This window comes from Arachis hypogaea, chromosome 16, assembly GCF_003086295.3.
Source record: "Arachis hypogaea cultivar Tifrunner chromosome 16, arahy.Tifrunner.gnm2.J5K5, whole genome shotgun sequence".
Taxonomy (NCBI): domain Eukaryota; kingdom Viridiplantae; phylum Streptophyta; class Magnoliopsida; order Fabales; family Fabaceae; genus Arachis; species Arachis hypogaea.
Window position 1 is genome coordinate 18,278,702 of NC_092051.1, and position 22,430 is coordinate 18,301,131.

General features: G+C 32.5%; 2 protein-coding genes across 6 annotated transcripts; one reads left to right on the forward strand and one right to left on the reverse strand.

The window, feature by feature from the left end:
• Positions 1–393: 393 nt before the first annotated feature.
• LOC112758723 (bifunctional 3-dehydroquinate dehydratase/shikimate dehydrogenase, chloroplastic) lies at positions 394–4,096 on the reverse strand. 5 transcript variants are annotated; one of them, XM_072219307.1, is made up of 11 exons: positions 3,935–4,096; positions 3,575–3,717; positions 3,353–3,458; positions 2,704–2,922; positions 2,266–2,615; positions 2,117–2,180; positions 1,919–2,024; positions 1,682–1,825; positions 1,376–1,524; positions 850–1,012; positions 394–753 (listed from the first exon to the last, which is right to left on the reverse strand). In XM_072219307.1, the coding sequence occupies exons 1-11, from the start codon at positions 3,947–3,949 to the stop codon at positions 710–712; spliced, it is 1,503 nt and encodes a 500-aa protein (XP_072075408.1). In that variant the 5' UTR covers positions 3,950–4,096; the 3' UTR covers positions 394–709. The 5 variants fall into 5 exon arrangements, with proteins under 5 accessions (XP_072075408.1, XP_025663239.1, XP_025663238.1 ...); XM_025807454.3 differs by having other exon boundaries at positions 3,575–3,792; XM_025807453.3 differs by having other exon boundaries at positions 3,575–3,816.
• A 15,919-nt stretch (positions 4,097–20,015) lies between these two features.
• Positions 20,016–21,093, forward strand: LOC112756773 (uncharacterized). The gene is made up of 3 exons (XM_025805393.1): positions 20,016–20,292; positions 20,389–20,540; positions 20,614–21,093. The coding sequence occupies exons 1-3, from the start codon at positions 20,016–20,018 to the stop codon at positions 21,091–21,093; spliced, it is 909 nt and encodes a 302-aa protein (XP_025661178.1).
• Positions 21,094–22,430: the final 1,337 nt, after the last annotated feature.

The following is a 22,430-nucleotide window of genomic DNA, read 5'->3' on the forward strand; positions in this document are numbered from 1 at the left end:
CAGATTTTTAAAGAATTACATGTTCAAAATATTAATACCCAGCACAATAAAATACATACAGTACAAAATTTTTGAAGGACCACAATTGACTCATCCAACGAACAAAATATATTCGCAGCAAAAATTTATATGCTATCTGCAAAAATTTCTGTACTATGGATAAAAAGTTTTTTGCTATGTATAAAATTTTTATATACTATATCGATAAATTTTGCTATATGTAAAAATTCATGTTATGTGTAAAAATTTTTGTACTATGTCACCAAGTTTCTATGTCCTCCAATAAAAATTTCTGTGCTGAAAAAAAAGCACGAAAAAAAATGGTGATGCATGGGCGCGTATTTTTTTTGTATTGGACTTGTGGTAACTTGGTTGGATTTGACTACAAAAATATTTGTATGTGTAACATAACCCTTTTAAAAGTATCAAATGTATGTTAAAATTAGCTACCAAAAATCATTAATATATTTGTATATAAATATATGTAGTACTAAGTTTTAATGTGTATTATAGACTGATAATTGATTTTGATAGCTAATTTTTAATGTTGCAACTTGCAGACTAAAAGGAGCTTAAATAAGTTGAGGATGGTAAAAGTTCTTAAAACACTGTAACATAGCACCCATAACCATTATTCATTCATTTTCCGCCAACAAGCTAAGTCTTGATTCACTGCTACAAAATGCAAATAGTGCCCACAAATTCCAAATCATGCATGTTTCTCCATAAGTTGTCTAAACAACTCTTCCGGTGCTGAAATTGAGAAAAGAAAAGAAAAATAATGTCAGCTATGTTCTTCAAATTATTTGTTCATCAATGGGAATTTAAATTCATGTTAATTATAATTACCAGGTAAGCCAGTGAAGTTTTTGTACTGTTCAAAGCCTTGGTGGATCAACATCTCTTTCCCATACACAATGGCAGCTCCGGCTTCTTTTGCCTCACGCAAGAGCCTGGTGTCTTTTGGTGTGTAGATTGCATCAAACACCAAACAATAATGCTCCAAAGCATGCTGCATATATGTTTAATCATTGAGTTCCTCAGCAAGCTTGCAGAGCTTGTGATTTTTTTATTTATTATTAAAAAGAATAAGATATTGGGAATTTAAAAAAACCCCAAGATTGGGTGTTGCGCCATACGTATGAAAGAGTATACAATAGTGATATATTTGGCAAATTAATAACAAACTATTCGGATTGATAGATAATATTAGTTGATCAGTTTTTGAAAGATTCTTGTGAAGTGAAAGGTTTCGTTAACTGCTAACTACTAAGTATAGTAATGTCGAGTATATCTGGTTATTGTGATAATTCTTAATTCATGAGTTGTATTTGATGATGAATAATAGTTAATACAAATGGGTGAAGGAACAAACCTTAGGTATTGGAGTTTGATCCATGTTAGGCTTCATTCCCACAGAAGTTGTATTTGCAAGTACCATCCCTTCTTCTGGATGGAAATTTTCCACTTCACACAATGGCAGAGATTTTCCTCCAACTTTGTTAGCCAATTCTTTAGCGCGTTCTGTAATAAATAGACAACAGAAATTGTTTAAAAGTCTCTATACTACTCCCTCAATTTCGAAATAGCTTTTAATTTGAACATAACTTTTCTAAGATGGATGGAATAGTTTTAAGGAAGCATTTATCTGAATACCACTGCAAGATCCATATTGTCATACCAAATGTGCGGTTAGCTACCACAACTCTTGCCCCTTTCTGTGAAGCACCATATGCAAGTGATTTCCCGGCGCCACCTGCTCCCAGAACAACAAACAGCTTCCCAGACAAGGGCGATCCGGGTGCCGGTTTTGCACCCTCCAAGGCTGTCATCAAAGAAACAAGAATCTAATAAACCATAATTTGAGAAATATTATTAACCTGATTTTGCATTAGTTGGGGAATCTCCAATCAAGAACCTCGTAATCCATCCTCAATAGCGGTAATAGCGCCGATGTAATCAGTATTAAAAGCTATTAACTTCCCATCAGGCCTTCTAACAATGTTATTGATAGCTCCTATTTTCTGTAAGAATTGAAAGAACCATTTGCATGATCATGTAAAGTCTAGTAAGAACTATGCTGCACTTGCTTGTTTTAGAGAACATTGATTAGTACCTTGGCAATATGATCAACCTCATCCATGCATTTAAGTGCAGCCTCTTTATGAGGAATTGTGCAACTGCATTGTATAAGTAACCAATTCAACATATCAACTACATGTATAGACATTGAAAAACTTGAACCGAATCGAAGAGAAAGAGAACCTGCATCCAGAGGCAAAGTCAGGGGATGAGTAAGTATTGAAAAACTTTTCAACATCATCCACCAAGAAGTGCATATAAACTGCATTCAGCCCTACTGATTTGAAGGCTGCATTGAACAAAAGAGGACTCTTGCTATGTCCAACCGGCTTTCCTATAATTCCATACACTTTAGTATCTGGTTTTATAAGCCTGAAATTGTACAATTCTAGCAAATCCTTTACTGTGGTTTGTCCCGGAGCCGAGACAGTATCTGCATCTAGTGCACCATAGGTGAGATAACCACCAAACTTCGGGCTAAGTAATCGCGAAAGCAATCCCCTTTCGCCTAGTGCGATTCCTATGGTTGGGATCTGGCATTTTTTTTCATGGTATATATAATATGGTCAATCAAATTAGTTCCTACTTGCTACACATGGATTGCAATTATGCATGACTTACTTGGGAATGGACAGTGATTTGGAAAATTCGGGCGCAATCAGTAATGTCTGATGCAGTGGTCACTATCTTTGCAATGTCGGCTCCGGTGGATTGTATTCTTGCTATGAGATTGGCAATTGCCTCAGAGGATGGAGTGTCATGGAAGTTGTGTGAAGAAACTATGACTTTGAAATTATCAGGCTTCTTTCCATGTATGGAACTGTTGAACTCATGAGCAACCTGTATACAAAGGTTGGAATCATTAACAAATTAAAACTTGCAACAAGTCATAGAATTAGCAACCTATTCAATTATCAAGTTAGGTTGTCTACATTACAAAAAGGTGTGGCCCTTTCTTGGATCTGCATTAACGCCGGATGCTTGTGTACTAAAGTGCCCTTTATTGTCTAAAATTAAAAATCTCATGCATGTCTTATTATTTACTAAACGTTTAATTATTCTGTTGGTCCCTATAGTTTTACTGAATTTATAATTAAGTCTCTATACTTTTTTTTCCTTTCAATTAGGTCCCTACACTGTTTTTAATTTTATAATTAGGTCATTTCTAGTGTAAAAGTCTAATTGAAAAGAAAAAAATATAGAGACCTATTTAAAAATTTGATGAAACTATAGATACCAAGAGAACCTTATTAAATAAAAAAGTAGGTACCTGAAGTTCAACATCAATGTAATCAGCCCCTAATTCCATTGCTAAGCTAAGAGCATCCTGTCTTCTGTTCTCATCTCCTTCGTATCGACCGCCTTCCCATTTCGGTCTGAAAAATGAGCACCATAACTAAAATCATTTAAATCACAAAAAATTGAAATTCTTATTTAAAGAACATGTAAGGAATCAAATCTTGGATTATGCAAATTGAGTTTGAGTGTGTACCTATAGGTGACAATAGTGGGCAAAGGACACTGCTTGATGAGGGTTTGGAGATGGAATCTTGGGTTGAAGTTTGTCAAATAATCAAGGCGAATCTCAACAAGATCAGCACCAATTTCCTTGGCTCTTGCCATATCAACCAACATCTGATTAACGGTGGTTCCAAGAACAGGAGTGCAAACAAGTGTAGCATTACTACTACTCTTTCCAAATCCACTACCCTTTTGTAAATTGGATGTGTCAACCTAACATATATGAATATGAAAATACTTTGCACATGCATCATGATAACTTGAACAATGGCATCTAGCTACTAATTAAACACGCAAAAGAATGATATTATTGAACGAAAGATAGTAGTACCGAGAGGCTTCCCATCTCAGCTTGATGAGTAGTTCTTGCAAGATGGAAGTACAAAGTTGGTGAGTTGAGTTATTTTGATATATTATTTGATCTGCTTAGTTAGCATGCAAAGAAGAGTAGTTGAACCCTCAACTGAAATGCCAGTTGCTTCTTTTGTTTGGAAAATTTATTGTATACAGAAAAGTTTAACGTACTATTTTTAGCATATATTTATTTGGGTGAAGAATGATTTTGGTGCTGAAGGTAGAGTTGAAAACTTTTTTCATCTCTAACTTTTTTTTACATCTAAAATCGTCTCTAAGTCTTAAAATTAAGTTTTAAAATTATCTTTTTTACTTAAATATTAAAATTTAGATAAAGTATTAAATTGGTTCTTACGTTTGGGTGTAATCTTATTTTGGTCTTTAAGATTTAAAGTGTTCTATTTGAATCCAAAAAATTTCATTTAGCTTCAATGTAGTCCAGTTAAATAATTAATGGAATGTCCTATACGACAGCAATACAAGAACAAATTCAATAATTTGGAGAACAAGTACAAGCTCCAAAGCCACAAAATCAACCGTGAATTTATCAATATATTTATCTATCATTTTTCTTACAATTTAAATGAAATATTTTCTATAAAACTAAGGAGAATGAGAAATAAATGTATTGATTCATCTACGGTGGATTTTGTGCCTTTGGAACTTGTACTTGTTCTCTAAATTATTGACCTTGTTCTTGTACTGCTGTCATATAGGACATTTCGTTAATTATCTAATTTTGACTTTATGGTGGAACTACATAGAATATAAATGAAATTATTTGGATTCAAATTGGACACTTTAAACCTTAAGTACCGTAATAGAATTACGCTCAAATGTAATGGACCAATTTAGTCCTTTACCCTTAAAATTTTGGACCAAATTATCCATAACAAAAAAAATATAAAATAAAAAATAAGAGAAAGAGAGTATTTCTGCTCCTGAGAAGGAAGAAAGGAAGAAGAAGAAGAAGGAAAAAAGAATAAAGGAGAAGGAAAGAAGAAGAAGAAGCTATCTACGATTCACTTCTGTTTTCGCTTCCGTCGCTATCTCAGTATGATTTTGGTCTCTAAAATAAGGACGATTTTAAAACCAAGTTAAATTTCAGGGACAATTTTGTATAAAAAAAGGTTCGGAACGAAAAAAATTTTCAACATGTACTTTCGAGACCAAAATCGTACTTATTCTTATTTATTTATATGTTCTTAGAATATATTTAATATGGGTTAATACTGAATTAATAACTAGTAGGTAACATTTATTTTCAAAGTCTGAAATTAAAATTGGAGAATTGAGACTTAAATATTATGTCTAGTGATCAGAGACTAAAATTAAAATTTTAGTCCAAAACACAAAATTTAATCTCTTCAATATCTCCAAAAATAGGAATACAAGATATTAGACAGAAACAAAAACTTTAATAATATTTCTTCTAAAAAATATTTTCATTTAATTTTTTAAATTTTAAATCTATTCTTCAATCTTTATATTTATTTTAAACTTAAATATAATATTAAAATATAATTTAATTTAATATATTTTATACTAAATATAATACAAAAATTTAATTTAATTTTTATCTTTTTATTTTTTTTTAGTTTCAACCTCTCTTTCAAACACTGTGTTCACTGACTCGTAATGCCATAGACCCATAATCAACCGAGATTGATAGATGAATTAATTAATGTAACCCATTTTGTTTGCTGAGTTTAAAAATGTAAAAAGAAAAAATAAGTAAAAATTAAAAGGGGAGCAAAGTAAAGAAAAAGTTGAGTTTGATTTACCGGCCAGCAGCGGAAGTTCAAGAAAACATATGGTAGACTCAGAACTAGTTTGTTTCGTTGACAAGCTCGTGTGTCATGTCCTAACCTAGAAATGCTAAGCAACAATTGCCAACTTAAACAAGATTTGATTATTCATGATCACATAGCATATTATTCTATCTTTTCGTCAACAACACATTATTAATCCTAGTCTTAACTATGTAGTAATATTAGATCAATTTAGGTTAGCCAAATAATTAATTTATTTATCCGCTTAAGTAAATATCACGATTTCAAATTCCATTAAAAATTAAAAAAAAAAAAACAATTAGAGCATTCATTTTTTTATATTATTATTATTATTATTATTATTATTATTATTATTATTAGAATAATATTTTATTGTAAATAAAATTTATTATTTTTTATCAATATTTAATCAATTTTATATTCTTAATGCTAAACTTAAAATTTTAAATAATAAATTTTAATAATATAAAAATAAAATGTTGACTAATATAGAACTATAGATAAATTATTATTATAGTCACAAAAGGATGAATTATTAAAGTTTGAGTCTTTTTTTTCGGTCAGGTATTACGTTGGTCTAGAAAATATGAATAATTAACTTCAACAAAACTCCCATTTTCAAATATGAATAATTAACTTCAACAAAACTCTCTTTCTCTCTAAGGTTGATAATATTAATCCTATTTGCGAGTATTCAATTTAATTTACGTATCGAATTAAAATTTGAGAAGGTTTAGAATAAACTCTACCAAAACTAACCGCATTCCTAATATATTATAATATATAATTAAATTTATTATATATACAGTGAAGTAGATGAGAATTAAACCCCATATACTCTTCTTTCTAAAAATTTATAGAACTAGTAAACCAATCGCCTTAACTAATATTATAATACATTTTATTTTTTCATAAATCCTATTTAAAATAAACTAATATATAAAACAAATTGATTTTATTATGGATAGAATAAAATACAGTTGGGTGGAGAATTTTAGAGTGTAGATAAGGATTAGAGTTAAAAGATTTTTAACAATAAGATTAAATTTTTTCGAAGATTTTCAACTCATGTATAAAATTAGAATTGAGCACAAACCTTATCCTATCATATCCATTGTTGGCCTTATTTTTCTCATTTTTATGGTCAACATTATTTCGTTGCTTTGGTCCGAGGTCAACCTTCTTTTAGTCCAGTCATTTCTATTTTTATAGTATGCTTTGCCTTTTCTCCCAATCCTAAATGACTACCACACAACACATCGACACACCCACTATATATTACAGCAACAACTAGGAGATTTTTTCGATCAATTGCAGCCGGTGGGACTCGAACCTGAGACCCCTAAGTAAGAAGAAAAAGACTATGCCATTTAAGTTATAGCTCGTTGGCCTATTTATTCACATTTAATTGGTGGTTAGAATTGTATAAGAGCTCTTTTTGGACCCAAAGCCTGCATGTTTGAAGAATTATTGTTGAACAATTTAAAGCACTAAAAAAGGTTGTATAGTTTTCCTGAACAAAACAAGTTGTATAATTTTTCTCTGTTATTATCAGAGTAAGTTTAATTTGAATTTGACCGAGTATATATGTTGAATATAAATAAAATCTCTTTATATATAAAAGTTAACTAGTAGTAGTCTCGATGCTTGACAAGTGGATGCTGTCTATGATCGACACTTGGCATCACAAAGTTATACTTTTTTTAGTATATATAAAATCCCTTTATATATAAAAGTCTAATATGGTTATATATAAATCTCTTTATATATAAAAATCTGTATATATAAAAGCTATCCCTATCAGAACAATATGTTTTAAAAAGTAGAGCTACATGCCAAAAAGATACACAGACTTCACATCCAGTCATATTCTTTTCTCACTAAAAGTTTTCATGTGCTTCCTTTTCAAAGTTTCTCCAGCAAAACCTTGGACCCAATGGGAGAAATATATGATTTCTTTGCTGATGTGAATGCGAAGAAGTAAGCATGGAACTTTAAGGCATATGTCGATAGAAAATGGGAAGTCCTTAGCAAGTTTGGCCAGAAAGAGATTTTCTCGATCGAAATGGTACTTCAAGATAGCAAGGTATGCTAACTAACTAAAATGGGTTTTCTTTTATTAGTTATTCTTTATCACTACATCTGGAACATTGACAACAAATACTGTATTTAACATGTTACTTGAAAAAATCGCAGGGAACAAGGATGCACGCCTCAATCCCTACGCCCATTTTTTAAGAAATGGAGTCGTGTTATAACTGAGTTTTAGATGTACACCATGAGCAACTTTGTTGTTCGACATGGAAAGAACAAGAAGACAAGTCACTTTTAAGTGGATCTTGGTTTTTACCCATAGGACCATTGTGAATCATGTCCAAAACCCAAGTTTCCCTCTGGTCGCATGGCACCTTAAGTCCATTGTAGAGCTCTTGACAGTTGAGAAAGTCGACGACTTTGAACTATTTGGTGAGAAGTTTCTTTTCTTTCAAAGCAAATTTATACTTGCTCATTCATTGTAAAAGTACTAACAAGTGGTATGTCCATGTTGAAATGTTACGTAGATTTAATAGCCGAAGTTGTTGAGAAGAAAGATCCAAGGGATTTGATTACTAGCAAAAGGATGAAGACCAAGGGTTTGGTGATAATCCTGCAAGACTTAGAGTATGCTGTGAAATAAATTTACTTTATTTTTACATTTTGACTATTTAGATTTTATGGAGAGTAGTATACTATGTGTTGGTGTTCAACAAAATGTCAGAAACAACCGTATCAACTGTATTTTGTTCGGTGATATAGTAGATCTCATTCTCTCTCATGTTGAAGATGGGAGAGTAGAGCCATTGATTGTGGTGTTTCAATATTTTAAAGCACATAGGTGAAATGGTAAGGGTTAATAAAATTGAAAAGCTAACAATTTATCTTAACATAATATGTACTTTACAAGTTATAATATGCAAATTATAACTAACATTGATGTTGTGAAATAGGTACTACGTTGATGCAGAGTCATTTTTATGTATCAAAGCTGCATTTTGACCCTGAAATTAAAGAAGTTGCTGGGTTTAGAAGCAGGTACCCTTATACATAACATGTGTTTTTTTATTATCTGCATTCATACGTATTAAAGTTACGCGACATGGTTTAATAATTTTGCTTAAATTGATATCTTGGATTTTTGTAGGATGTTATGTGGTACATCATCTAGTTTTTCCAGGATAAGTCAAGTATTTTTGCAGGACCGGTGGTTAGGTGTTGAGGATTTGAACCAGGGATCTGTAGTTGCAAAGACCATCATAGAAGTTTTGAATTCTTTTGAGATGACCCTCTCCATGTCTCATTAAACCTAGTTGTTCATTAACATGGAGTGTTAATTTGTTGATATAGACAAATAGTCGTGTTAATTATTTGCTATAGTATGAAAAGCTGATATAGTTAAAGAAACAATATATATACAATGTACTATAAACTATAAAATGCATAGACACAATGTGTTGATATAAACATATAATATATATACACTTGTTTTAGCAAGTGGAAGAAACTATTTTAATGTGACGTTCTTCATGTCCCATTAAAATTAATTGTTTATAACATGGTGTGTTATCTATTCATATAGATAAATAGTGATGTTAATGAATTGCTCATGGTATGATAAGATGTGTTAGTTAAGGGAACAAAATATATACAGTGTACTATAGCTTTTAAAGTGCATAGACAAAATGTGTTGATAAAAAAATGCACACGTAGTCAATTGTTTAATTAAATGGTGAGAAACTATAAAGGCAACCATTCAGAAGGAACCATTACAAGGAATAAGTTCAAATACTACTGTAATATCGCTAGGTATAGTTTTTAGTAGAACTAATTTCTACTTTACTTAAGTGCTGCTCATGTTATTATTAGCCATGATTATCGTTGTCAGAATATGTATAAGTTTATTGTAAATAGTTTTACTAAGTAAAGTTTAAAAACATTAGCTACAATTGACTCAGTAAAAGGAAAGACCTTATATTTAGTTTTCTGCATAATCTAAAATAGTAATTCTTAGAAAATATTTTCATTCGTAAATAAAAATGACCGAGCAAGTAGATTTTTTGTTAGTAAATATTACAGTTATGTAAATGGATTGTATCTAGATTCATTTTTCTAATGGGTGCCAATTTTCAGGAAGGTCTCGTATGGATTGCTGCAACTATAGTATCCATAAATGCAAGCAAGAGCAATTGGTATTACAAGCCATATAGGAGGTGCCCAAAAAAAGTTGACACTCCTATCGGGAAAAGATATGAATGCACCAAGTATGGACACACATGGATGTGCCGTCATTAGGTACGTGAAATAAAAACCTATGAACTTTGATAAATGCCAACAAATTTTTCATTTCATTTTTTTTCAATGCTTCATGTTATCACTAATGCAACCAATTTCTTTTTCACGCAATAATAAGTACAAACTTGAGGTGATGATATATGATGGAATAGGGAGCATGACTTTGTTATTGTGGGACAGGAAAACAACACAATTGGCTAGAAAGATTGCTAAAAAAGTTATGGATGAGGAGGTAACTTCACAAATTATTAAATTATGTATAATCACCTTTAATTTCTCATGTTTGTGAGATAAAACTTATCATAAATTGTACTTTATGTAAAGGTTGTTGATAAAGAATACTCCCACCCTCGATAATATCATGGATAAAATGGCGCTATTCAAGATAAATGATAGAGCGGCAAACATCAAGCAATACGATCAAAATTACATGGTTAGTTAGGTATGTAATGATGAGAAGCTTGTGGAGAAGAACATGCCCAAGAAAATGCAGACCAATTCATCTACAAACATCACAGTATGGTCTCTTTTTCTACATTAAATATTGTATTAGAATTTTACATGTACGTTATGAGTTATCAAGTATAGTATGTAAACAGAGATATGTTACTTGGGTAGAAAAATGGCTGTAGAAACTCGGTGGATATGTCAGGCCATGTTGTCAACCTTAAAACTGATATTGATCCTCATTTTAGCATGGTAAGAAACTAAGAATATATATTAAACTTTAATTTTTCATTTCATTAGTCGTCCATAAATCAATGTTGTATTGTGAATAGTTGACTAATGAGGGTCACTTATTGTAGGATGACCTTAAAGATAACGTGTCAAGTGGCAAGTTTAAAATCTCGGCTAAAAGTGCTTTCAGTGGGATAAACGATGCTGCGAAAAGCTTGTCCCAGAATGAAGAAGAAGGTCAATTTTCTACTAATCGTTTCAGTAGGAAAGCTAGGAAAAAATAGAAGATTCAGTTAATTGATGAGAAAAATTAACTGGCGAGTATAATGGTGTGCAAGATTTATCCAGTACTATGTTGGTAACTACTCTAACGATAATTACTTGAATTATGTAGTAGTAGTATGTGGGTTATTTTGTGAAAATTTACTTGAACTATGTCGTAGTACTATGTGGCATATGCTAACCATTTTTTTTTTTGAAGCTATCAACATTAAGTTATCTCCCTATCTATAATCTAAAGATTTATTTAACTTTCTGGGTTAATATGTGAGAATAAAGATAACAACGAAAAAAGAAGGTATATTTTATAAGGAAGTCATTTTCTTTTGTTACCAAATAAAGGGAAAAATCACAATAAATGATAATCTCTATTAGATCAATCATGCTAAAAATGCCTGCTAAATAATACATATTTCTTTACAAAAGCTAAAAACGTGAGAAAAGTGAAAAGGAAATATACGTTGCAAACAATGTATGGCGCAATTATATTTTCTTACCATTTGTAAGTAAATAATTTTATTACACCAGATAGTAAGAAAATAGGTATTTACAATTAGGTGAGCATCAATAACTAGAAAAATCCCATGGTAAATCTTCCAGTTGTATATGACTAAATCGAAGTTAAAAAAATAAAAAGTATTGACAAGACCAATTATAGTAATAGTAAGACAAAACATGACTTAGGTTTTTGAGTGTTAAAAGCAAATGTGAAGGAAAAAAATTTTACAAAATCTTGATAAAAGTAGGGTCTTCTTCTTAGATGGACAGATGTCAGTATAATAAGTTTTACTATGTGTGACAGATCTATATGGATGATATCCAAAAAAATCTTGAAGAAAAACTCACGAATCATTGCGTGAAAGATGAAGAAAAAATCAAATTAAAGAAACAACTATTTTGGAAAGTAGATTTTATTAGGACAAAAAAAAAAGACTCATAATATCATGGATAAATAGTGACATTATTAATATTCAAGCATATCTATGATCAATTAGTACATTACAATGTCAAAGCAATAATATAAGTGTAGTAAAAAATAGTATACATGACCAGTATCCGTGAATAGTGTGTATTAAATTACAGGACGCATGAATGCCTTTTTTGCTTTTCTAAATATTGACAAATGCATGGTCTTGGAATGATATTTATTAATATAGATTGGTAAAAAGAATACATGGACATATCAAGTTGCAATGAGAAATTAAGAAGTTTACAATGCAGTCAGCGTGTTTTATTATGCAAAGGTCCGAGAGTAGCATGTTTTAAGCCCACATATAAATAACTTATGGCAATGAAAATATTTTTTTAAAGAATAAATAAATAATATAATCCTTATTGAGAATCGCAATCTTGATAGCTATGAGGTTGATATACATATGATGAAATTCTTATGAATCTAATAAATCTAATGCACCACCTAACTCCACTTCTTTTTCTTCCACCTAATGAATCTATGCTCCTCATTCTCTTCAAATCAAAGTCATGCACAAACAAAGGAAAAGAACAGAGAAAAGAATAAAACGAAGCTAAAGAGGAAGGAAGGAGCTATCCGCGTCAAGAAGATAGGCGCACCACCTCTCATCACTCTGAATCTTCGAAGCACCCTTGTTGGGTGAGAACCGGCAACTTTTCTTTTTCCTCTTCTTCAAATTTAAAGAAAGAAATCTTGTTATTCCCCTTATTCCACCTCTGCCATTCTAATTTCAATTCTTGCTAGAACAGTGGTAACCATAAGCAAGAACTCTTCTTTTGATCAAGCTGAGGTCGGCCGTTTGTCCTTGGAGGAGAGGCTAAAGCTTCAATTCCATGTGGCTAGGGTTTTGATTCAGGGAAGAAGCATAAATATAATTTTTAACTTCAAAAGAGGTAAGGGTTAGGATTGTAGATTAGCTATGGGTGAGTTAGATGTAATCTTGATTGATGATGATAAGCTAACATGATTGATATTGTTGAAAATTATGTTAATTGGTTGAATTATTATTGTTGGATGTAATGCAGATTTTTAATGTTGTGAAAGTGTGATCGTGTTATATTTATTGTGTAAATTCTTGATGTATATGGAACTGAGGCTCTTGGGTGGAGTTATGGCATAATTCATATAGATATGGTAATGAGTAATGAGGATTATTGATTGGTATGAGTTAGAAACTTAGAGGATCAAATTTGGTTATGGAAAAATTACAGAGTCTTGTTGCAGAAATTCTGAAACAGATTGGACAGCAACTTAAAATAAATTTTGGGAGCAATCTGGTAGTTTTTACAAGAAAAATTAATTTTTTAATAAACTTCAAGAGGTCAAAATTTCTCCGTAAAAATTTCAAGAAATTTGGCCAAGTGGTTTGGAAGATGTGAATTTTTGAACTTTAGTGGTTGTTGTAGAATTTCCTGGTTTTCTGGTTTTGTAGTATCAACTTCCAGCCATTATAACTTTTGACGTATTTGGCATTTTGAGTTGCTTCCAAAGGAATTTTAAAGATCTATGAGTATACTTTAATTGGGTACAATTTCATCCCCATAGCTATTTTGTAGAGTTAATTATGTCTCTTGGAAGTTGGGCTGTTCGCAGGAAATTCAGAACCAATTATTTGAAACAGGACAGTACTTCCAATTGACATTTAATTAACCAAACGAACTGCTATGAACTTGAAACTTGTTCATCCTAAAACTTAGGGGTGTTACAAATTGGTATCAAAGCAGTTCCTCCTTTGAGCCTTGAGATGGACTGACTATGCTTTCTCGCATACTCTAAATCTTTTTATGCCATACAGTTAGGATATTTTTGTAATATATTCTGCATGAAAGTATGTAAACATCCATTGTAGTAATATTAATACTTGATTTTGATATATTAAGACTGATCACCTTAATATTGATTATTGGCTGTTGATAGGACTCAAATGGCTGTGAATAGGCGAGGACGCCCTTGACTGGAGGGAATAAGTGAGGGAACTATCCTCGATGCAACGGCTATTCTCGAATATGTAAATCTTATGGCTGCTGCTGTACGTGACTCGATAGCTGCTACCAACCGAGTAGCTGAACATCTTGATTGCCACAATGGAGCTGGAAGTAACCATGAGACTAGACATGAAAATTGAAATGGCGACGAAGCTAAAGATGGATTACACAATGATAACCAGCCAATGACTTTAGCCTCTTTCTTGAAAATCAATCCGCCGCAGTTCAATGGAAACACTAGTGCTACGCGAGCTGATGACTGGTTTAAGGAAATAGAACGATCACTGCGAGCATAACAAGTCCCCAAAGCACAGCATATAGAGTTTGCTGCCTATATGCTGAGGAACGATGCGCAATATTGGTGGCAGGGGGTGCTTCAACTACTGGGAAGAGAAGCTGTTGGCATCACTTGGGAGGAATTTTCAACTAAATTCTATAAAAAATATTTTCCTCAGTAGAGTTGCTTCAGTTGAGACAGGAAAACATGACAGTCACTGAGATACTCACAAGTTTGAAGAGTTATGCCGATTCTCAAATGTTTGTCAAGGAGCACAAGCTACATTCGAGAAATGAAAGTGCATCAAGTTCGAAGGAGGACTTAGGGAAGAACTGTTAGCTCATGTGGGCCAAATGGAAATTCAGAATTTTGTGGAATTAGTTAATAAGAGGCAATTGACAGAGTAATGTGTAAAGAAGTTGGTGGTAGCACAAACTAACCAAAAGAATCTTCCAACAAGGAATTTCAATTGTAACCTCGCTCCTCAAGGAAGAAGCTTCAAAGTAACTCGGCAGCCAGACCTAGGCAAACAACCGCAACTGACCCAACCAAAACTGACATGCACTGTGTGTGGAAGGAATCATGGAGGCAGGCCCTGTCTGCCAAAATTTGGGGTTTGCTATAATTGCGGGAAGCCGAGACACGTAGCCAAAGAATGCACATGACGAAGGGCTGAATTTGTTTCCCCTGGGCAGCAACAGCCAGGAAGGGTATTTGTTATGGATGCGAAAAATACTACCGAAACCGATCCCCTCACTCGAGGTAATGAAATTTTGAGGACAAAATTTTTTTTAGGGAGGTAGAATATAAGAACCCTACCTTTCTACCCTGAAAATTTCATTCCTTTCAAAAAAAAATTATGATTTTTCACGACTTTATATCTGTGTGTGATTGATAGATATTAAGGTAGAGGAATAAAATTTAACTTATATCACCAAATTCAATATTATTTTACTCTGTTTTAATTAACGGCGAGATTCGGTAATTTAAAAATAAATAAAATAATAATAATAAAATTACCCTTCCGATTCAATTATTCTGTGGAATAATTACTTCTATAAAACTTAATCATTTCTTTAGTTGTTCTTGAAAAGAGTTGATAAATGAATCATTGAACCACACTATCTTAATGAACCAAATCCTGAACCGGGGTGGTTTCTTTTCTTTTGGCCCAACCAAACCACCTCCCACCCAATTAAACCCAACTCTGATTACCTTCTCTCTCAGCATCGTTTGGAACTCTGGTTACACCTCCTCAGACATGCGTTGATGCTGTGTTAGAAGGAGGAGAAGACACGAAGCCTCTGCACCACCTCACTACACTTCCTTTTCTTCCACCTAATGAATCTAATGCTCCTCATTCTCTTCAAATCAAAGACATGCACAAACAAAAGAAAAGAACAGAGAAAAGAACAAAACGAAGTTGAAGAGGAAGGAAGGAGCTATCCATATAGCAAGAAGATAGGCGTACCACCTCTCATCGCTCTGAATCTTCGAAGCATCCTTGTTGGGCGTGAGACCCAGTAACTTTCCTTTTTCTTCTTCTTCAAATTCAAAGAAAGAAATCCTATTCTTCCCCTTATTCTACCTCTACCATTCTAATTTTAATTCTTGCTAGAACAGTGGTAACCATAAGCAAGAACTCTTCTCTTGCTCAAGCTGAGGTCGACCGTTTGTCCTTAGAGGAGAGGCTGAAGCTTCAATTCTGTGTGACTAGGATTTTATTTCAAGGAAGAAGCAGAAATAGAATTTTTACTTCAAAAAGAAGTAAGGGTTAGGATTGTAGATTAGCTATGGGTGATTGTTAGATGTAATCTTGATTGATGATGATGAGCTAACATGATTGATGTCATTGAAAATTCTATTAATTGGTTGAATTATTGTTGTTAGATGTAGTGCAAATTTTTAATGTTGTGAAAGTGTGATCATGTTATGTTTATTGTGTAAATTCTTGATGTATATGGAACTGAGGCTCTTGGGTGGAGTTATGACATAATTCATATAGATATAGTAATGAGTAATGAGGATTATTGATTGGTATAAGTTAGAAACTTAGAGGATCAAATTTGGTTATGGAAAAATTAGGGAGCCTTGCTGCAGAAATTTTGAAACAGATTGGACAGCAACTTAAAATAAATTCTGGGAGTAATCTGGCTAGTTTTTACGAGAGAAATTATTTTTTTAATAAACTTCAAGAGGTCAAGATTTCTCCATAAAAATTTTAATGAATTTGGCCAAGTGATTTGGAAGATGTGAATTTTTGAAGTTTAGTGGTTGCTGCAGAATTTTCTAATTTTCTGGTTCACAGTATCAACTTCCAGCCACTATAACTTTTGACATATTTGGCATTTTGAGTTGCTTCCAAAGGGATTTTAAATATTTGTAAGTCTAATTTAATTGGGTACAATCATGCTCATAGATATTTTGTAGAGTTAATTATGTCTCTTGGAAGTTGGGCTATTCGTAGAAAATTCAGAACCAATTACTTGAAACAGGGCAGCACTTCCAATTGACATTTAATTAACCAAACGAAGTGCTATGAACCTGAAACTTATTCGTCCTAAAACTTCGGGGTGTTACAAAGATGATATCCCGTATTGTTCACATAAACGATATATAGTCTGGATGGTCAAACATTTTGACTTAGGGAATAATAAATCCAAATGATAACACCATTGATCTACTAGGTAAAAAAGGTCTATTCATAATGAACAAGAAAAGAGCCGTGTATGGAAAAGGTCAGTTTATTTATAAGTCCCAATGTGTTACAAATATAACGGGTAAAGCAGTTGTGTGTGATGTTTAGAATACAGTTACTAATATAATGGAAAAGAAAAAGTTAAAAAGAAAACAAGATATATCAGACGATATGAATCTAAAGTTTTTTAACAAAAGAGAGCAAATCATGATGTAAATATATCATACAACGGAAATAGTATTTCATGAATAAATAAATAATCTAAGCCACATTGAGAATAAAAATGAGAGGTAATGCAGATATGTGTGAAGTTTAAAATAGGGTTACTTATATTATGTAAAAGCTAGATCTGAAAAGAAAAAAAAGATACATCAGACGATTTTTTTTAGTATATTAACAAAAGAGAGAAAATAACAAGTGAATAAAAATGGAATATGAAAAAAAAGCTTCGATTACCAGATCATGTTCATGGCTTATTAGGATCCGTTCAGGTGACAACTATCATTGAGAAGAGCTTAACATTTTCAAGCCAGTGCTTGGCCAAATCTACTAGAAAGTTTATCAGTAAATATATAACAATTACACATGGAAAAAAATAGAAGATAATAAAAAATATATTTCATACTTTCTCAATTAGCTAGACATGTTTACTGTAAGATATCGAAAGATATGTATACGTTTGTAGAAGCATAAATGACAAATCTTTTAAGTCTAAAATAATGATCATGAGATAATAAGACACTTAAATATCCATATTGCCATTTAAACTAAACATAAAATGAAACTGTAGTCTACATTAGTAAAGAGACACACATAGCCAGCTTTATAAATACATATTGATAGAAAATGGGCAAATGCGTGGACAAACACATCATTTGTTCACCAAACACCATATCCCAAACACATCTCCATTTAGTTTCAAAGATGAGTGATATCATGCCTAGAAGGGTAGAGTTACCACACATTGTGGATGATCTTCTATGGAAGATCTTTGTCAAAGCTGACCCAAAGACTGTTGGTAGATGCAAGACACTGAGTAAGGTGTGGAACTTTTACTTATCAACCCCAATGTTTATTAACCAGAATTGGAAGGAGAACAAGGCTAGGAAACGAGATCTAATAGTTGGGATTGGATACCCACTTTCCGACCAAAACTCTCAATATTTGTTAGAGCACATGACGAATCTGGAGCAGAGCATCAACTTCCGATACGGTTAGCCATTAACAACTTTGGCTTCTACTCAATGATTGGGTTCAACCATGGAGTTATTTGTCTGAGGTTCTCTTAGGGTAGACTTGATTGCTGCTTTCTAATATGGAACCCGCTCACCCGAAAGATGAAGTTCGTTCTTAATGAGGCAAGGAAATATCAGTCCCATGCTATGTCACTCTACGCTTTTGGTTATACGTACAATAGCATGGAGTATTGTATATTGCATGTAAACAAAAAGTAGTTGCAAGGGTAGAGTATGTCATGGACGCTATATAACTCATGGGATGCTGACTGGAAAGATTCAGGTAGCTTTGAGCGTAATGTGAGAAAGATGGGTCCTAAGTCTGTTGTGAATAACGATGTCATTTTTTGGATTGGATGGGATGGACTTAGCCTAACAGATCCATCATCAATCATAACATTTGATCTGCGATAGAAGTTGGTTTACGAGGCTAAAGTTTCGAATGGTGCAAAGTCAACTTACCACTCACTAACAAACTTCAAGAACAGCGTTACTTTCATTTCCTACAAGAATCTGGGTTACACAAGAACTGTTGTTGTTTGGATGATCCTTCTAATGAAATATAGCCTGGAATGGTCAGACGTGATTGCATCAATGAAGAGCCTTGCACAACTATTCCCATTATTGATACAATATTCCGGCTTTACCTAAATCTATTCCATTAGATGTACCTGTCAACAACACGTGCAAAGAATTGGATATTTCGCACAGAGTCCAATAGTATGCACAATAACAGTAGTGAGAATTAGTTACAAGAAAAATACATTAGAGCACATGCATGCATAGTATAGATAGGAGCTTGAAGAAATACATCATGTTATAAAAATTACATTATTTACTCCATTTTTAGTAGTTATGGAAAGACTAACTAACCAAAACAAATAAAAAAAATTGTACATACAAAATAACTTGCTGGATACCTTCATGAAAAACCTTATGTTGAAATAAATATCTTAATTGATTTGTACAAGCATGATATGATTCAAGTATATTTATTGTAAATGAATAACTAATCCTCATACATAATAACAATTTATTACTATTAAGGATATTGTTCAACCCCATAGTCATGACGTTAGCCTAACTAAAATACAAAACTTTTAAAATGAATTAACATGTGTTTTGAAGAACAAAGACTATTAGTTCTTTTTCAAGGAATGCTATTAGGAAAATCATATCAATGAGTTCAAACAGTTATATATACTTGCTATAATCTCACAATAGGACACACATTTGATGTATAAATAGTCATTTGAAGTATATGGGAAATTCAATATAGTAATAGATATCCTTGTTGTTTCAGAAATAATGGCATGCACGTAACTTGATAGTGTTATTATGGTTTCATCTGACCATAGCCTTTTAATTCCAATGTAGGTTTACATATAATAGATGAAGAGCTGAAGGACTTGATTCTAATTGAAATTGAAGATTTATTGAAGGCTTACAATAAGAGCTTAAAAGACTACCATTCTATGCCATACCCAAACATGGAGGCATGTTATATACTTTTGATGCACATTGGGATTAATAGACTGATTCACGATGAACTTCGATATGATAGACGTAATCTAATATTGGAACACACAACATATCTGCAACGACTAACAGAAAAACAAAGATCAGTACATGAACAAACTATAGAAACTGTGAATAATGGGAAAGAGAGGGTCTTCTTCCTATATGGATACGGTGGGACTGAAAAGACATTTGTTTAGAAGACACTAGTTGCTGTAGTTAGATCAAAAGGGAAGATTGTTATCACAGTTGCGTCAAGCGGGATAGCATCCTTATTGTTACCAGGTGGTAGGATGGCACACTCATGTTTCGCAATCCCACTCAACCTTGACAAATTTTCAACATGCAACATAAAGCAAGGCGGTGCATTGGCTGAGTTGATAATAAAGACTCGGTTAATAATATGGGATGAAGTTCCTATGGTTAATAAACATTGCATTGAAGCGCTTGATAGGACAATGAGGGATATCTTGAGGTTTGGTAATCCGAATAGTCAAAATCAGCCATTCAGAGGAAAGATAGTTGTATTCAGTGGGGATTTTCGACAGATACTTCCTGTTATTCCCAAAGGTAGTAGGTAAGATATTGTACATGCAATAATGATAAATTCATCTTACAACTGAGAGAGTTGCAAGTTACTTTATCAAATAACATGTGGCTGAAAAGCTACACATGATGATGAAAAAATAAAAGACTTAAAGGAATTTGAAGAATGGATTCTTAAGATCAGTGATGGAAACCATGACACTCATAAGGATGGTGTTGATAAAGTCAAAATCTCGGATGATATCATGATAAAGGATTGGGATGACCCCATCGTAGCTATTTGCAAAGCAATATATCCGGATTTGTTTGATGGGACAAACTATGTATCCATTATTCAATATTCAGAATCGGTCCATACTTGCACTCACACTGCATATTGTTGATGAAATCAATAATTACATGATGAGTTTGAACCAAACTGAGGTGCAAACCTTTTATAGCTCAGACAAAGCATGTGAAACAGAACCTGCTAATGACATCACCGCATCAATTCACACACCTGAGTTCCTAAACACGATTAAATGCTTTGGGGTGCCAAACCATGAATTGACACTCAAGGTTGGGACACCTATAATGTTATTCTGTAATATTGACCACTCATCTGGGTTATGCAATGACACTCGCTTAGTCATAACCAAAATTGGTAAACACATAATAGAAGCAAGGAGCCTAACAGGATCAAATAGTTGCCAAAAGGTTTTCATCCCAAGAATGACTTTAACTCCATCTGATCATAGGATACCTTTCAACTTTCAACGTAGACAATTTCCGATAATGGTATCATATATGATGGCCATTAATAAGTCAAGGCCAATCGTTGTCTAAAGTTGGGTTGATCCTAAAAAAAAAATTAGTCTTTACACATGGTTAGTTATATGTTACAGTATTCAGAGTTATAAATAGAGCAGGGTTAAAAATATTGATATGCCACGATGAGGATAACAACATAGAAATCGACAACGTGGTATATAAAAAAGTGTTTAGGAATGTTGGTTAGAAAACTAAACAGACACTAGGCCAAAAAATGTTGTATGACAACTTATTCAAGCATGGATGATTATACGGACTACAAGTGTTTTTAATTACCCAAGCATATCATCAAATATCGCGAAAAATTACATTTCTCTCACGTATGAATAATGTACGCAATAGTCTCGCTTGACAACACATGGGAAAAGAAAATGAAAAATAGACTTTTTGCCACTGCTAAAAACCTAAATATTGCAAAAGTATATAAAAGTTCAAAAAAAAAAAATACCAGATGATAATTTAGGGGATGCATTCTTTCAATTTTCTCATTAACACTAACGGCAAAATATATGTTGATAACAGAGTTATCACTCGAACTAATAGCATAATTAGTTTATACTTTAAAAAATATACTTTGTTGAAAGAGACAAAATATTATAGTAGTAGTTAACATATCGATTTTTTTTGTTGGATGCAAACCATGCTTTGGTAGAATATCAAAGTATTTGAAATTTTTTCCTGCCACTTCTCCCCTCAATAATGCTAATGAATTATATCATTATATGTCTTCATTGAATCAATTCCTCATGTCAATAACACATGTAGTTTCGGAATTATTTTCACCGAAGAAAATATGCAACATTACTAGCCAGAACTAATCACAACAAAAAATAAAGATTGACATATAAAATGTATATGTTCCTTATAGAGATAATATATTAGTCCAAATTATCAGTTATAAAATAATTTCACACCATGTATACAGTGTTTGCTACTAATCTTTTATTTTCATATTTAAAATATCGAAGTAGATCCTATATCAGAGAATTTTAAATCTTTTATTTATAGACAAAGGTTTCAGTGGGTACAAGAGAAACAAAATAGCAAAACATTCCGTCTTGACAACGAAAAAAATGGAAGGGAAGTTATTTTCTACAAAATAGCATTTTTATGTAGACTTAGTGTATTTCTATACATATTATTATTATTATCATAATCCACTAAGGATAGAGCATGCGTATTATTAACATAAACAGGTAAGCTAGCAGTTAAATAATTAGAAAAAGTATATTCTTTTATGATAAAAAAAGGAAGACGACACAACTTTATTGCACAACATTATTATCTTTTTCTATCAAAAACTCTCAAATAGATTAAAAAAGCGCGGATAAAAAATTTACTGCTGATCCCTA

Bases quoted from the DNA above. Each gene is read 5' to 3' on its own strand.
- LOC112756773 (XM_025805393.1), top strand. From the start codon at position 20,016: ATGGCACACTCATGTTTCGCAATCCCACTCAACCTTGACAAATTTTCA. The intron at 20,293-20,388 runs GTAGTAGGTAAG...GTGGCTGAAAAG, and splicing joins ACTTCCTGTTATTCCCAAAG to CTACACATGATGATGAAAAA. The intron at 20,541-20,613 runs GTAGCTATTTGC...TTCAATATTCAG, and splicing joins AGGATTGGGATGACCCCATC to AATCGGTCCATACTTGCACT.
- LOC112758723 (XM_025807453.3), bottom strand. The intron at 2,923-3,352 runs GTACCTACTTTT...CTTTGTATACAG, and splicing joins ACATTGATGTTGAACTTCAG to GTTGCTCATGAGTTCAACAG. The intron at 2,025-2,116 runs GTACTAATCAAT...CAATTCTTACAG, and splicing joins AGGTTGATCATATTGCCAAG to AAAATAGGAGCTATCAATAA.